Source organism: Portunus trituberculatus, chromosome 34, assembly GCF_017591435.1.
Source record: "Portunus trituberculatus isolate SZX2019 chromosome 34, ASM1759143v1, whole genome shotgun sequence".
Classification (NCBI taxonomy): Eukaryota; Metazoa; Arthropoda; class Malacostraca; order Decapoda; family Portunidae; genus Portunus; species Portunus trituberculatus.
This window is the reverse complement of record NC_059288.1, coordinates 9,105,544-9,122,347: the sequence shown is the minus strand read 5'-3', so window position 1 is coordinate 9,122,347 and position 16,804 is coordinate 9,105,544. Positions and strand designations below refer to the sequence as shown.

Here is a 16,804-nt window from a genome sequence, read left to right as displayed (position 1 = left end):
GTGTGTGTGTGTGTGTGTGTGTGTGCGTGTGTGTGTGTGTGTGCGTGTGTGCATCGCTTTTCCCTCTTCAGATGAGTATATATATATATATATATATATATATATATATATATATATATATATATATATATATATATATATATATATATATATGTAGTACATACATGTGAGTAGGTATGCAGTGTTATGCCCTGTCGTGTCACTCAAGACACTGTTTGCAGGGAGAGGAGACAGAGAATCGAAGGTTTATCTTGTATCTTGGTGACTTTTCTTTTTTACAAAAACACAAAACAACAAAAATAAAGAAACAAAGAAAGAAAGGAAAAATGACAAAAAAAAGTTATACTTGTTAAAGGAACATTTCTTTGGCAGTGAAAAGGACAATTTTTCTTCATAAACCACAGAAATATGACAAAAGAAAAGACAAATAAAGTGCTAAAAAGTTACAGATTAAAGAGAACGTGTGTGGCAGGTTTTGACGAGGACATGAATGTATAGTCCTCCTAGATTAGTAGTGTGCGTTAGCCAGGTGTCATCAGTGGGACTTAAGCATGTAGTAGAAAAAGTAGTAGTAGTAGTAGTAGTAGTAGTAGTAGTAATAGTAGGCATGAGGCTTTGTTTTCGCGGGTGTTGTGTGGCCGCGGCGGGCCGTTGAGGGCGTGGCTTCTCACCCTTCAACACAGTAGTCAGCAGTGTTTGGTAGCGTTTTCCACCTGCGTTTGTCGCGTGTTTGCGTCTCTCTTGGTGTGAAGTGGAACACTTGGTCAGTTGTTGGAGTAATGAAGGACTGCTCGAGGCAATGATGAATTTATTATCGGCTTGTTTTGTTGTTAATGACATTTGTTAGCAAGAAGCATGATGCACTGCTGCACAGTGAAGGAGAGAGAGAGAGAGAGAGAGAGAGAGAGAGAGAGAGAGAGAGAGAGAGAGAGAGAGAGAGTCCTTTTCTTGACAATACATAAAGCTACGTGTACAGGATTGTGAACAAGACATGAGGCAAGAGGCAGTCTTATCACTTAGGTCTTAGAGGTTGGTGTGGATCTTACAGGGGGACAGGGCAAACATGAGGGAAATAGACCAAGGTGTGCAAACGTTACTCGAGTTATTCACCAGTTGACGTCACATGTTTGTTATCAACACTGACTGAATATTAATGAATAGTGTCAGATACGTAGGTTACTTGTAGAGTGGTAGTGGTTTCCATGGTGGTCTTGTGCAGTGTTGCGTGTCCGTGTGGAAGCTTCCCAGTGTGCCGTGCCGTGTTGCACCATTTGGATCAGTAGGTTGAGCGAATCATCATTGTTGTTGCCTTTAGGGAGTAATGAACACCTTTCCAGGAACCCCAGACGATGCCTTGTAAGCGAGGGGTGTTATTGCCAGCGTACTGGTAGCCGTTGAGGTTGGAATCAGCACAATTATCATACCAATAAGCTCCCTTGCAACTGAAAAGAACAGAGGAGTGATAAAAGATTTGGCAGGAATATTGTACGCAGTGCGTAGATACGCATGCACTCTCCCTTTGTCATGTAGTATGTGAAGAAACATATTTATTAATGTTCTTTAGACTCAGTGTGTAAGTAAACTCCGCACATTGTATTTGTTGCAGGTCATGATAAATGCGCTGCTTTATGTGAAGCAAGGGTCACCAAACCGCGTCCCGCGACGTCAGTTCACCAGGCCCGCCGACGGTACTTACTTGAATTTGCTTTATAAAACGTATGGAAAACGAGACGTTATGATACTATTTAAATTTAATTATTTAGATATTATCTTAAAAATAAGGACATCTTCACGCGTGCGGAGACCTGACTGCTATTTCCCTTAGATCTATTTTTAATATTTTTAATATTGAATTATTGTATCTAGTTATATTTTCTTGTTTATTGGAATGTTTGCTTATTTCACGCCATCCCAAGTCCTCCCTCGGCACGTGGTAGTTCCGCCTACGCTCTGAGGTTACCATGGTGCCAATTTTCTTGATTGGATTCAACAATTCCAAACTAACAGTTGATGATATTTTGAAAACCAAACGTCAGTTTTCTAAATCTCACTCTTTTTTTCGGATATGAGCGCACTAGAACTTATGTAACTATCTATTTGCTTTTGATAACAGCGCCTTCTTTGGTAACTTTTTAGTAAATAAATGTGTTGGTTGTCTTTGTTTTTGTGCATCGCAAGTCCACACCACTCTCAGGATTAACATGGATTGCTAAACTAAGTTTTTCGTCGTTTTGTTCTGGCTTGCAAGTATTGAACAGAATTATTATGTAGGCGCACTCGTCATTCTTTCAGTTATCCAGGCCACTGTGAAAAATAAATTAGATGAACCTTGATGTGGTGCGCCATGATTGAGGGAAGACATGCAGACTGAGCGCGGCTCCCTCCGCTCACCACTGCGTCCGTCGCCGCTTCCCCCACTCACTATGTAGTGAAATGTTTCTCTCGGGATCCATCTCTCAGATCCATTTCTACACGTAATGTTTCATTGTCTTTCCCTGTGTCTGTTTTCCATGAAGTTTTTGAAGAAGGTGACTATAGGCCGCAGCAGCCACGTCCCTGTTCCTCACAGCGACGCCAGCCACCTCACGCTTGTAGTGCACAGGGCAGCCAACAGCCATAAGATGAGGAGGGTTGACCACACCGACCAGTCACGTGTCGTAGTACAATAGCACTACATTAAACCCCGACACGTGGGCTCGCTGTCATCCATTTGTAGTTTACATATGAATGATTAATGGATATGTAGGGATTTTCACACACTACAATGGGTATTATTATGAACCTGAATGTTGAGTTTACCCTAACGCTACGACCAACAAAACAACAACAACAGACAAATTCGTACAAAGTGCATGACTTTCCGATACGTACTTTGGTGGGAAGAGTGTGGACCCAAGTCGAGAGTGCACATGTCACGGAGCTGAGAACCAAAACTAATAATTGTGGTTTTGTCAGTTTTGTTTGTTAAATGTAAATATTGTGCAATAGTTACGAGAGTATTAGCGTGACCTGAGGGATGTCTAGTCTACAGGAGGCCACAACTTTCATTATTATACTGGAAGTGAAACTATATTCTTTCCTGATATGTATAGAATGCTTTGCTTTATTATGCTGTGAATGTTCCCCTTGGATATCATTAATTCTATTCTCGGGTGACGGATCTAAATACCGAATCATTTCCAACAAAAACGAAAGTAAAATCTGCTTAACTTGTCGTCAAAATGTATACGCGTTAAGTAACATCATGGGAAAACTGAGAGGCACAGACTAACGAATCTTTGTTGTGTTGTGCTGTGTTGTGTTGTACTGTGTTGTGTTGTGCTGTGTTGTGCTAGGTTGTGTTGTGCTGTGTTGTGCTGTGCTGTGTTGTGTTGTGCTAGCTGTGTTGTGCTTGGTTGTGTTGTGCTGTGTTGTGTTGTACTGTCTTGTGCTGTGTTGTGCTGTGTTGTGCTAGGTTGTGTTGTGCTGTGTTGTGTTGTGTTGTGCTGTGTTGTGTTGTGTTGTGCTGTGTTGTGTTGTGCTATGTTGTGATGTGAGACAGCGCTTGTCTTCGTGTTGTGTAATCTCAGTGTTAAGTTGTGTGACATGACAACACTTACCCTTCGGCACAGCTGCCACTGAAATTGTCGTTGTCAGCGTCATGAGTGGAGAACAGCTGGAAGTTGTGGTATGCGAGGCTGTCTCCCGCGTCCCCGCTGTAACTGTAAACACACACACACACACACACACACACACACACACACACACACACACACACACACACACACGAAAGGAGATTATTAATTTTTCATCTATCTCTGTCTATTCATAGCTGTTTATCTACATCAAGGGTTCTCTTACTTTTCAGCTCATCGATCCTCAATACAAATTTTCTGTCAACCTCCCACAGGCTGGTTTTTAATTAAAAAACACCATCACGATAATCGATACTATGACCGGGCTTAGTAGTGGTAGTAGTAGTAGGTAGGAAATACTAGACACCTGCCGGAAAGCTCATTTATTCCCAGTGAGTACTATGTAACTAATAGCACTAGTAAAGGCCTTATAGATCAGTTCAGGGGATGCTTTAAACCTGATATTAAAGCAAACTGTAACCTCGCTGAACGTCTCCCTCTGTGCCTCACAAGTCAGCAGACTGGCCTTCTAAAGACAACTCTGTTCCGTCAGACAAAACTAAATACACTTATTACATGAACACTCTAAAGTTTAAATTCAAGCTCATGGCGACTCTAAAACCGTCTTAGAGTCCCCATCTAGGAAGGGGACCATGAATATCCTCAGGTCAGACTACTCTTCTGATATCGAGCATAGATATCTTGACACCCCTCTCAACTTTTCTTCATTAACTTCTGCAACATTCGCTGTCTTAGATCTAATTTTCAATTTGTAGAACACCACCTCTCCTCTACTAAACTTTTCCTTACCGAAACACGGGTGTCTGAGACAGCTTTTCATCTTTTAACTTTTTAGGTAAGAAGGGAAGCCGCCCAAGGGCAACAAAAAGTAAAGAAAAAATGCCAACTAGATTGTTAGTTCCTTAAAGATCCAAGAGTTAGCCAAAAGTCAGGGAGAAATACTTTGAAACCTTCTTCTTAAAAGGAGTAAAGTCGTAGGAAGATGGAAATACAGAAGCTGGCAGAGAGTTCCACTGTACCAAAGAAAGGTATAAATGACTGAGAGTACTCGTTAACTCTTGTATTAGGGAGTTACACAGAATTGGGGTGAGAAGAAGAAGAAAGCCTTGTACAGTGAGGCCGCAGGAGGAGGGGAGGCATGCAGTTGGCAAGATCAGTAGAGCAGTTAGCATGAAAATAGCTGTAGAAGATAGTAGGGGATGCAAGGTTGAAGACAGTCAGACAGAGGAGGGGAGTTGATGATACGAAAAGCTTTTGATTCCACCCTATCTAATAAAGCTATGTAAATGGAACTCCCTCAAAACATGCGAAGAGTAATCCATACAGGGAAGGATAAAGCCCTTGTACATAGTTACCTGTTAGGGGGGGCGAAAAAAATTGGCGGAGACACCTCAGAACGCTTAACATCATAGAAGTTGTTTTAGCAAGAGATGAGATGGGAAGTTTCCAATTAAGATTATGAGTAAAGGACAGACTGAGGATATTCATTGTAAAAGAGGAACACAGCTGAGTGTCATTGAAGAAGAGGGGATAGTTATCTGGAAGGTTGTGTCGAGTTAATAGATGGAGGAATTGAGTTTTTGAGGCATCTAGCACTACTAAGTTTTCTCTGCCCAAAACAGAAATCTAAGAAAGGTCAAAAGTTAGGAGTTCTGTAGTGTCTGCGTGATCTATTGATTTCCTGAAAGATTTGTCGTGTCTGAAAGGACGTGGAAAGATGTTGGGTGGTACCCTCTTTGACTTCCATGCCCTCTCTGGCCTAAACCCTCAGTAGGCATAACTTGATGGGGTCCCTCCGATTGTTCTCAAAAATTGTTCCTCCGGAGTTACACCTTGCCTAGCCAAACTCTTCCAACTCTGTCTATCGACTTTTATCTTTCCTACTTCCTGCTAGCATATATATATATATATATATATATATATATATATATATATATATATATATATATATATATATATATATATATATATATATATATATATGAGAGAGAGAGAGAGTGAAAGAGTGAAAGAGTGAAGGACCGGCCTCACCCTGCAACAGTGAGGCGGAACTTGGTCTCCGGAGCGCCCACGTGGAAGAATCCGTACTTAGCCCACCGATGTTCTCCCTCGTAATCGTGCAGGTCAATTCGTAGCTGCTGCAGGTTTGAGTTGGTTAGCTGGTACAGAAGGTCAAGGCCCATCCAGAATTCACCCTCCAGGTCACCGAAGCCCAACTTATACTCTATCCAATTGCGGTAGAAATCTTCGCGGACGGCATCACTGGTGCGCCGCTGGAAGACGGTCCATCCCCCGCCGTCGACGGTGTGGTCACAAAACACGGTGACGCGGTGTAAAGGTTGCCCAGGGTAAGGGAATATGTGGCGTAAGCCGCTCCCGCTGTCCCCAGAGTTCAGTAAGTCCTTGCAGTCACGTGGCCGACAACCCCATTTGTTTACAGCAACACTGACCTGCTGCACCACTTCCTTTGCCTCCTGTAAAGCGAAGGGCAAACAAAGTGATCATGTTTACTTCACACGTGGCGGCGCAGCTCGTCGTCCCGCATTGCCACTCATAAACATCCAACACAAACTTGACCTGCAACACGGCCAAGTGACTTAAAAAAGTGACAAAACACAACCCAATGAGAAATGTAACCTGTTGTGTGGAGCAGAACAAAAGGTGAAACATAAGGGTGAGTGTTGTCAGAGAAGGAACCTGTGTGGTCCCGCTGGTGGAGAAGTGATTCAAGATTCTCTTCTGTTTCTTTGTATTTGTTTACTAGTTACTTAACATAACAAATCTGATTCAACTCTTTTTCGTGTTTATAATTATGATGTGAAGAACTGTTCATGGTAATGTATATTAAACTACCGCTTCATTTAACATTGACCAACTTTAATACAAGGAAATGGTCTCAAGACTCAAACAAATAACTACTAGAAACGGACAACGATTATAAAAAAAGACACTGGTAATGAAATTAACAAGTAAATAAATAGATTTTAAAAAAGTAGATAAAAAATATGATTTTTTTTATATGTTTTCATGTAAAAGTCATGATTTTTATTTATTTTATTTTATTTATTTATTTATTTTTTTTTTTTAATCGTACGTGTGGTGGAACCCTTTCCGAGAAATCCGGTCAATGGGTGGTGTGGATGTGAAGTGTTGCCAGAAACAGATCATCAGATCATCCTACGTCAAGAAACGTAACTACAGAAGTAAATGAGCAGCAAACTATCTGATTGATCTTTGATATTTATGTATTTGTTTCCCGTTAATGAACACACACAATCACTTGCAAATGAACAAACATTGATGTAAGCACACCTTGATAAACGGGAAAAATTTTGTTTGTAGTAATAATAAAGCCTTTCCCCTTGAGGGTAGTCTGGGCTCAGATTATGGCCCTTATAATCTAGGGGTGAATCTGCACGCTGTGTAGGATATATTGGTTTTAGGAGTTTTAAGTATCGCCTAGCAACACCACCCTGACCATGGGAAATTTTCTTTTTGTGTTACCTAGGTAGTGTTGCACCAACCATCAGAGTGAGTGGACACTCGCATGTGTGCTGACAGTTACACCAACCAAATTGAAATAGACCAAGAAGGCCATCCTACACTTCATTGAAATTCTGAAGGAACACCTTTGCATGTGGAATGTAAAAAGCTAGGAATACAAGATGAAAACATCAGAAATAAAAGTTTGGAAACAATTTAAACATGATTGTTGTCTGCAGTGTGATCATCCCTCCATGTCCAAAACGAATGGTGACTGACGCCGCGTGACACGTGTTGCGGTTTCTATTCCGATTGTATACACTCATGTCTTGGCTCAACATCACCTCATGAGACTGAGTTATGGTGCACAGTATAAATAGGGCTTTAGACAGACAGTCTGAGCTGACCCTTACCTCCATGTGGGAAGTGTTGTGGCTGTCCTCTTTTGCAGTGCTACACAAGTCCAGGGCAGCGGTCACGCAAGTATCACTGTAGCCTGTGGCCGTTAGTAGACTAGACAGAAGGGAGCGATCGTCCTTAAGGCCTGAACAACTGTTCTTCTCAGCAGGGGTAGGTGCGTTGCTTGCCTGGGCCATGGCCACGACCATGGAGAGCACGACAAAGAAATGCATCGCAAGAAATATCTGGCTAGAGCACCTAACCAGTGCGACTTTAACGGACCGCTGCGCAGAGGAGAGTGGCGTGTGTCTAGAGCTGTGGGTGCCTCGTAGCCTTCAACACACCACTTCAAGCCTCTTTGTGTGTAACAAAAATAGACGTCCCTCATGAATCTCATCACTCCTCAAGGAAACTCTTGATTAGATTATTAGATAAAGTGCCACTTGAGTAAGGACGCCCTGGCAACCAGTGTTTCTCTTGTCACACTGGCATTACATGGAGCAGGATTGTTTTAGTTTTGTATTCGTTTGTGGCGAGGTGTGATTGGTGATAGGAGATGATGTTGCCTGCCACATCATGCACTGATATAACTAATTGTTATTGGTGACCTTAACAGAGTGTTTAGGGAATCCCAAGCCACGGTAAGGCGAACATGACAAGAACATATCCTGAAGCGTTTTGGCGTGTTGTTTCTGTTAGTCTGAACAAGCTTTACTCCAGTGATTCTCGACCAAGAGAGAGAGAGAGAGAGAGAGAGAGAGAGAGAGAGAGAGAGAGAGAGAGAGAGAGAGAGAGAGAGAGAGAGAGAGAGAGAGAGAGAGAACAAGAGAGAGAGAGAGAGAGAGAGAGAGAGAGAGAGAGAGAGAGAGAGAGAGAAGGAGAGAGAATGTGTGTGTGTGTGTGTGTGTGTGTGTGTGTGTCTGTGTGTGTGTGTGTGTGTGTGTGTGTGTGTGTGTGTGTGTGTGTGTGTGTGTGTGTGTGTGTGTGTGTGTGTGTGTGTGTGTGTGTGTGTGTGTGTGTGTGTGTGTGTGTGTGTGTGTGTGTGTGTGTGTGTGTGTGTGTGTGTGTGTGTGTGTGTGTGTGTGTGTGTGTGTGTGTGTGTGTGTGTGTGTGTGTGTGTGTGTGTGTGTGTGTGTGTGTGTGTGTGTGTGGTCCTACATGCATTTGAAAGATATAAATCATAATGTTTTAGTTTATTCATATACCAACCTTACAGCTGAAAATCCACAGGATACAATGTACATCCTTACACTGCTATACATGATAGAGAGGCTACCCACAAAAGGTACTTGAGCCTTCCATCTCCTGAATCTCATGCATTTTATATTTCTGCCCGGAATCACGCCAAGTCTGTTTTTCAATTTGCCAAACACTCTTTCATGAGAAAATGTCAAAATTTCTCAAACTCCAAATCCCGTCATGACTTCTGGGATCTGGCCTAAAACATCTCCAAGAACTTTACTTCTTCATCTTTCCCTCCTTTATTTCATCCTGATGGCACCACTGCCATCTTTTCTGCCTCTAAAGCTGAATTTTTCTCTCAAACCTTTACTATTCCTTGGATGATTCTGGGCTTGTTCCTCCCTCTCCTCCTCCCTCTGAATATTTCATGCCTACAATTAAAGTTCTTCGTAATGGTCTTTTCCATGCCCTCGCTGACCTAAATCCTTGGAAGGCTTATAGACCTGATGGGGTCCCTCCTATTGTTCTCAAAAACTGTGCTTCCATGCTTGTACCTTGCCTAGCCAGACTCTTTCAACCATGTCTATCGACTTCTACCTTTCCCTCTTGTTGGAAGTTTGCCTACATTCAGCCTGTTCCTGGAAAGGGTGACCGTTCTAACCCCTCAAACTACCGTCCTATAGCTTTAATCTCTTGCTTGTCTAAAGGTTTTGAATCTATCCTCAATAGGAAGATTCTTAAACATCTGTCACTTCACAGTCTTCTATCTGATTGCCAGTATGGCTTCCGTCAAGGTCTCTCTACTGGTGATCTGGCATTTTTTACTGAGTCTTGGTCATCCCTTTTAGAGATTCCCCTGAAACTTTTGCTGTTGCTTTAGACATATCAAAAGCTTTTGATAGAGTCTGGCACAAAGCTTTGATTTCAAAACTGCCCTCCTACGATTTCTATCTTTCCTCTACAACTTTATCTCAAGTTTCCTTTCCAACAATTCTATTGTAGCCGTGGTAGACGGCCACTGTTCTCCTCTAAATCTATTAATAGTGGTGTTCCTCAGGGTTCTGTCCTATCACCCACTCTCTTTCTCTTATTCATTAATGATCTTAACCAAAGTTCTTGCCTTATCCACTCCTACGTTGATGATACCACCCTACGTCCTTGCAGGGACGACCAACCCTTCACGAAGTCATCAGATCACGCAAGAACGCGACAGAACACCTGATTTATGATCTTTCTAAGATTTCTGATTGGGGGAGAGAAAACTTAGTAGTGTTCAATGCCTCAAAAACTCAATTTCTCCATCTATCAACTCGACACAACCTACCAGACAACTATCACTTCTTCTTCAAAGGCACTCAATTATCTCCCTTTTCTACACTGAATATCCTCGGCTTGTCCTTTACTCATAATCTTAACTGAAAACTTCACATCTCATCTCTCACTAAAACATCTTCGATGAAATTAAGCGTTTTGCGGCGTCTCCGCCTGTTTTCCTTGCCTCTCCAACTGCAAATTCTGGGGCCGCCGTGGTACAGTGGAACTATGCGTGCTTTGGGGTCCGAGGGGTCTCCAAGCGCACGGGTTCGAATCCTGTCTACGGTCCGAGTGTAGGTTGAGCTTCCTCACTCGGGGCAACGGTTTTCTAGCAGGGTGGCTTTGAGATAGGAGATACCCTAAAAAGTATCTCCGTTAGCCCATAAAGTCCCGTGAAAAGCCCACATGGTATAAATATAAAAAAAAAAGAAAAGGGCCTTTTCCATCCTTGTATGGAGTACCCTTGGGATGTTTTGGGGGGGTTTCATTCAAACAATTTTATTAGATAGGGTGGAAGCAAAATCTTTTCGTCTCATCAACTCTCCTCCTCTGACTGACTGTCTTCAGCCTCTTTCTCACCGCCGGAATGTTGCATCTTTTTCCATCTTTTTTTCGCTATTTTCGTGCTAACTGTTCTACTGATCTTGCTAACTGCATGCCTCCCCTCCTCCTGCGGCCTCGCTGCACAAGGCTTTCTTCATCCTTTCACCCCTATTCTGTCCAACTCTCTAACGCAAGAGTTAACCAGTATTCTCAATCATTCATACCTTTCACTGGTAAACTCTGGAACTCCCTGCTTGCTTCTGTATTTCCATCTTCCTACGACTTGACTTCTTTTAAGAGAGAGGTCTCAAGACATTTGTCCTTTAATCCTGGTTAACTCTCATATCTCGGTGGGCCTTTATTTTCCATATTTTGTTGCCCTTGGCCAGTTGTCCCTCCTGCGTAATATATATATATATATATATATATATATATATATATATATATATATATATATATATATATATATATATATATATATATACACACACACATATCTTAAGTAAACAGTACACTTTGTACTCCATGGAGGTATCTTATCTTACAATTGTATATCGTGACTGCCAGATTGGGTCAGATCAATCTAATGGACCAGGCTCGGGACGGGCAAACCATCTCGCATGTGCCTTTCTATTCAAACTTTCCTTCTCATAGCTAGCAGCAGGTCAGAATGTCTGAATTTCACCAGGTGTGTACTAACTAATCACTCTGAGGTGAACAGGGCTACCCTTGAAAAGTTGCCTAAGCTTATGACATGATCTAGGATTTGAACTCAGTTCCTCACGATTGTGAGTTTTGCACGCTAACCACAAGAATATAAGAAAATGGGGACAGCTGGAAAAAGTCCATTAGGTCTACACCTGACATTCTCTATGTCTATGTGAACACACCTACCTGTTACCACCTAGTATTCCTTTACAAGTATTTGTCTAATCTTGTTTTAAAGCTCTCTATTGACTTAGCACTAACAGCCCGATTGCTGAGTCCATCCCATTCATCAACCACTATATTTGAAAACCTGTTCCTCCTTCCCATTTCGTTCTTATACACAAGTTTTTTAAGATTTCACCTGATATTTAAGGTTCTATCTCGGCTACTGATCGCAAGAACTCTGCTCATGTCTTCTTTGTTATGACAACACCTATTACCACTTAAATACTTTTATCAGGTCTCTCGAAGGAGTGCAATTTCAACAGCTTCAATCTCGCTTCGTAAAGAATATTCCTCATCCCTTGTATCATTTTTAGTTATTCTCCTTTGCACTGATTCTGATAAACTTTTATCATTCCTGTAATGTGGGCACCAGAACTGTACCACATAATCCGGATGCGGTCTGACCAGCGCTAAATATGACTTTAATATTACTTCGAGACTTTTGTTTCTAACACCCCTAAAAAGTAGTTTTAGTAGCCTATTTACCTTATTCCTAGCATTGTTTTCTTAGACCAAAATCGGAGCTAACTATAATGCCTGAATCTTCCTCATATTCTGAACATTCTAGGACCTTTTTGTTTATTGTGTGAATTTCCTCTACCTACGCTAAGTACTTTGCATTTGTTAATATTAGATTGCATTTTCCATGTATCTGTTCATCCTATCCAAATCTGCCTGCAAGGCGATGACATCCGAATCTGACCTAATTAATCTACCAATCTTGGTGTTGTCCACAAATCTACTAATATCGTTACTAATTTCACTGCCCAAATCATTAAAAATAACAATGGCACTAAAACTGATTACTGTAACACTCCACTAATAACTTAACCACACTCGAAATTAGAGTCGTTTATTACAACTCTGTCTCCCAATCACTCTGTCTCCTATCCAGCCTAATAGTTTTCCCTCTATCCCGTGCACCCTCACCTTTCTCAAGCCTCTGATGTGGTACCTTATCAAAGGCTTTACTGAAATATAGGTATAGGATGTCATAACTCTCAACATTATCTGCTGCTTCATAAACTAACTATAAAAACTCAGCAAGTTAGGGGGGCCGCCGTGGTACAGTGAAACCATGCGTGCTTTGGGGTCCGAGGGATCTCCAAGCGCACGGGGTAACGGTTTCCTAGCGGGTGGCCTTTGAGATAGAAGGTACCAAAATAAATAAATAAAGTAATGTATGACTTTCTCTTTGTAAAGCCATGTTGTGAGTGATTCATCAAGTTGTGCTTGTCTAAATGTTCTTTGCTATTATTGACTCCATTTATTTAACTACAATTGAAGATAAACGACAGATCGATAATTAGATGTTAAAGTTTTATTTTCTTTCTTAAAAATAGGTACTACTCCCTGCTTGCCTCCACGTTTTTGGTAGCTCACCTCAGTCTATAGTGACATCCTTAAGACAAAAGCTAACGGTGCACTAACGACCTCTGTGCATTCCTTGAGTACTCTTTGATATATTTCATCGGGTGCTGGTGATTTAGTATGCACCACTGGGTTACTAGGCTGAGTTAGTGTGTTTCACTGTTTGATCTGCTGCAGTCTCTGACGAGACAGCCAGACGTTAACCTACGGAACGAGCTCAGAGCTCATTATTTCCGATCTTCGTATAGGCCTGAGACCAGGCACACACCACACACCGGGACAACAAGGTTACAACTCCTCGATCTACATCCCGTACCTACTCACTGCTAGGTGAACAGGGGCTACACGTGAAAGGAGACACACCCAAATATCTCCACCTGGCCGGGAAATCGAACCCCGGTCCTCTGGCTTGTGAAGCCAGCGCTCTAACCACTGAGCTACCGTGTGTGTGTGTGTGTGTGTGTGTGTGTGTGTGTGTGTGTCACCTTGCGTTTCTGTCCCTCCATGATACCTCTGGATCTTTGCTATGGAAGTAATGGCGTGCAAGCCAGGCTTTTTTTAGACATGTACTTAAAGACTATAAAACAGTAAAAATAATCTTAAAACAAACACTATTATACAATAAGACACGAAAAGGTGTCCATTAGTAGGGAGGTTATTGCACAAAAATATACACTGTACATACTCACACGTATTCATAAAAGTTTACATACTATGATGATACTGAAGTAGTAGTAGTAGTAGTAGTAGTAGTAGTAGTAGTAGTAGTAGTAGGACTAGTAGTAGTGGAAGAAGAAATAGTAATGGCAGTAGCAGTAGTAGTAATAGAATTAGAAGTAGAAGTAGAAGTGGCAGCAGCAGCAATAACAGTATCAGTGGTAGAAGTAGGAGAGAGAGATGACAGGAATACTAATAATAATGATATAGATAATAATATAAAAGTAATAATAATAATGATAATAACTGTCATGATAACAATAATTATATCAATAGTAATGATGATAATAATAGTAATAATAATAATAATGATAATAATAATAATGATAATAATACTGTAATTACAAAAAGGGATACTAGTAGCAGTAATAATACATAATACATATAATGACAGTATAATAGAATAGGCAGTGATGAAATTGGTTATATTAATAATAGAGAACCAGGTATGTACAGGTAAAAGTATTGCAATAGTAATTGTTGCAGGTATACAACAGTAGTTATATGTATATCCATATTTAGCAACGCGGTCAAACATATGCAGTGGTAGTAGTATGTAAAATTAGTTTGTGTAATCAGTATTTTGATGATAGCCAATTCTTCAGTTTGTTTTTAAATGTAGATGTACTAGTGCATGTACTTGTGGCATTGAGTTCCATACTGAAGGACCTTTGTACATTAGTGATTGTCTGTGCATGGTTAAGTTGTGTCGAGGAACATTAATTAAAGGTGTGCTTGTTTGGTGTAGAATAGTGATACGGTAGTGTTGTGGGTATGTGGTTGTTGCCTCGACACATAAGGGGCAATAAAGAGTTTGGACACTGTTAAAAGTGAACAGCAGACCCGTCACGTTTGACTCGAATATTTATTTCATTCGGTCAAAAACCTGTGAGAACACTTTTACGTCAACAAGTACACTGGCAGTTACAAAATCATTTCAACAACGTTTACAATGACAATTCAGCTTAATTGCTACAATGATAACTTGTCTTAATACCAGAATTACTTTATCTTTACTCATATCTCAATCACGCCTCCTACGTAACACCACCTAGGAGCGAATTACGACTAACACAACATAGGCACAAACAGCAGTCATCAAGGTGTTATCATATCATTCTCATTACTCGTACACGTGAACGACCAAAGGGGGATGACAGCGAACTTACGTGTTTGGGGTCTTCTATAAGACAAGGGTGAGCTCGACCTTCCTCGCCTTCACCACACCACACCTTCCTCTGTGGGGTCGAAACGTAGTCTGCCCCTTCCTGAGGTGCTGGGGTGTAATCTGGGGCCTCGTTCCTTCGTCATCATCAGGAACTCTCTATGTTCTTATCTGTCCCGAGCGCCCTCGCGACCCCTAGGGTCGTACTCTCTCCGTCATGTAGGCCCAGCTCAGCATCCCTTCCATTAACGGCCGACAGTTTTGTAAACACGTGTGATGTATACTTCTCACCTTTACTCCTATATGTACTCGTTATGTACTATCCTTGTGATGCTGCTCCACATTTTACTCTTAATCCAGTACCTTAAACTTACGCATGCTTTGTTTCTGCGCCACGGCGATAACAGACACATCAGAGAGGTGAAAGATATTCATTGATTTAAAAAGTGGTGGTGTGTGTACAAGGAAGCCACTGTTGGTTATCATTCTAATTATTTTCTTATGGAAAATATTTAAATCATTGAGGTGACAAGGAGAGGCAACTAGTTGACCAAATAGCGTTACAATAAGCTAAGTAAGGATATACATGGGTATAATACAACATTTTTACTGCTTCACTTGGAACAAAGCTTTTGACTCATACTCGTACTAGAAGTGCAATTGAGCGGGAAAGAGTACATAATACATAGATTTGACATGTGGTGCTTCAAAGTTAGATTTTTGTTAAAAGTAATACCTAGGAATTTTATCTTATCAACTTGAAGTATGAAATCATTTTAAAATAGTAAGTCTGGATAATGGCTGGTATTTGGTTGTAATATTAGTAAACAGCATGTAGTAAGTTTTGGCTGTGTTAACAGTAAACACCACTCAGAAAATTTTACAAGTTCTGAGTTAGCTTTATAAATGAGACCAGTGGGGTTGTCACCTTACATGTATAGTGTGGAGTCTTCAGCACATTGTATTGTGTTAAGGGAAGTAGAAAAAATGTTCATATCATTTATATAAAGTAGGATTAGCATAGGGCCAAGAATACTTCCTTGTGGCACGCCAAGCTGTATGGGTTTTGATACTGAATATTGCTTTGTTAAATAATATATAGTGATATCTGCTCTCTCTCTCTCTCTCTCTCTCTCTCTCTCTCTCTCTCTCTCTCTCTCTCTCTCTCTCTCTCTCTCTCTCTCTCTCTACTATGAAGTCGCTATGATGATAGATGATGATGCAGGAGAGAAAAGTTACCTTGCGTGAATGAGTGAGAGAATGAGCCACGCTAAATGAGAGCGAGTGACAGTAAGAGAGCTCCATTTATAGAATTTTAGTGGATCAGGGACGGCGGACAGGGTAGAGGAAGTGACCAATAAGAGAAGAGGAAGTGATGAATGAGAGAAGATGTCAAGAAGGGAGGAGGTAGAGATAGATGTTTTTCCAAGGAGAGCGAGTGTGAGGTCCTGCTGGGATGCACAGAGAGGGAGAGATGATGTATGTTTAGAAATGCTCGTGTGTGATGAGTGATACACCACCACCACTGTCTCACTTCATGACTCACAATTCTCTTCAAGCACGTCTCCATTTGCATTCTATAAATAAATATATCTCTCTCTCTCTCTCTCTCTCTCTCTCTCTCTCTCTCTCTCTCTCTCTTATGATGATGATGATAATGATAATAATAATAATGATAATAATAATAATAATAATAATAATAATAATAATAATAATAATAATGATAGTAATAGTAATAACAATGATAATAATAATAATAATAATAATAGTAATAATAATAAGTTACAATGACTTTCAGTTACTGCTAACCGCACATACATTACAATGATTGCAAGCATACATAATCCCCATTTCGTTATATATTAATAGTTTTCGGTACGGTACCGGAGGTGCCGAGGTGCGGTACCGGACCGAGGGAAAAAAATTTAGGCGCGGAAGTACAGGTACGGACTATCTGTGTTTCGAGGTCCGGATGAGCGGTACCGGACTACCCGATATCCAGTAACGCGCCCACCTCTGCTGGGAAGTAACGGGTGGCTGACGGTGTGGTGTGCTTCTCAGT

At 41.0% G+C, this 16,804-nt stretch overlaps 2 protein-coding genes across 2 annotated transcripts in view; one reads left to right on the top strand and one right to left on the bottom strand.

Moving 5' to 3' along the window:
- Positions 1-16,804, top strand: part of LOC123512862 (dopamine beta-hydroxylase-like) — a 67,680-nt gene that overhangs the window by 18,000 nt on the left and 32,876 nt on the right. The window lies entirely within an intron of this gene.
- Positions 344-7,831, bottom strand: LOC123512868 (microfibril-associated glycoprotein 4-like). The gene is made up of 4 exons (XM_045269529.1): positions 7,532-7,831; positions 5,667-6,109; positions 3,600-3,701; positions 344-1,442 (listed from the first exon to the last, which is right to left on the bottom strand). Exons 1-4 carry the CDS (start codon positions 7,748-7,750, stop codon positions 1,277-1,279), a joined length of 930 nt encoding a protein of 309 aa, XP_045125464.1. The 5' UTR covers positions 7,751-7,831; the 3' UTR covers positions 344-1,276.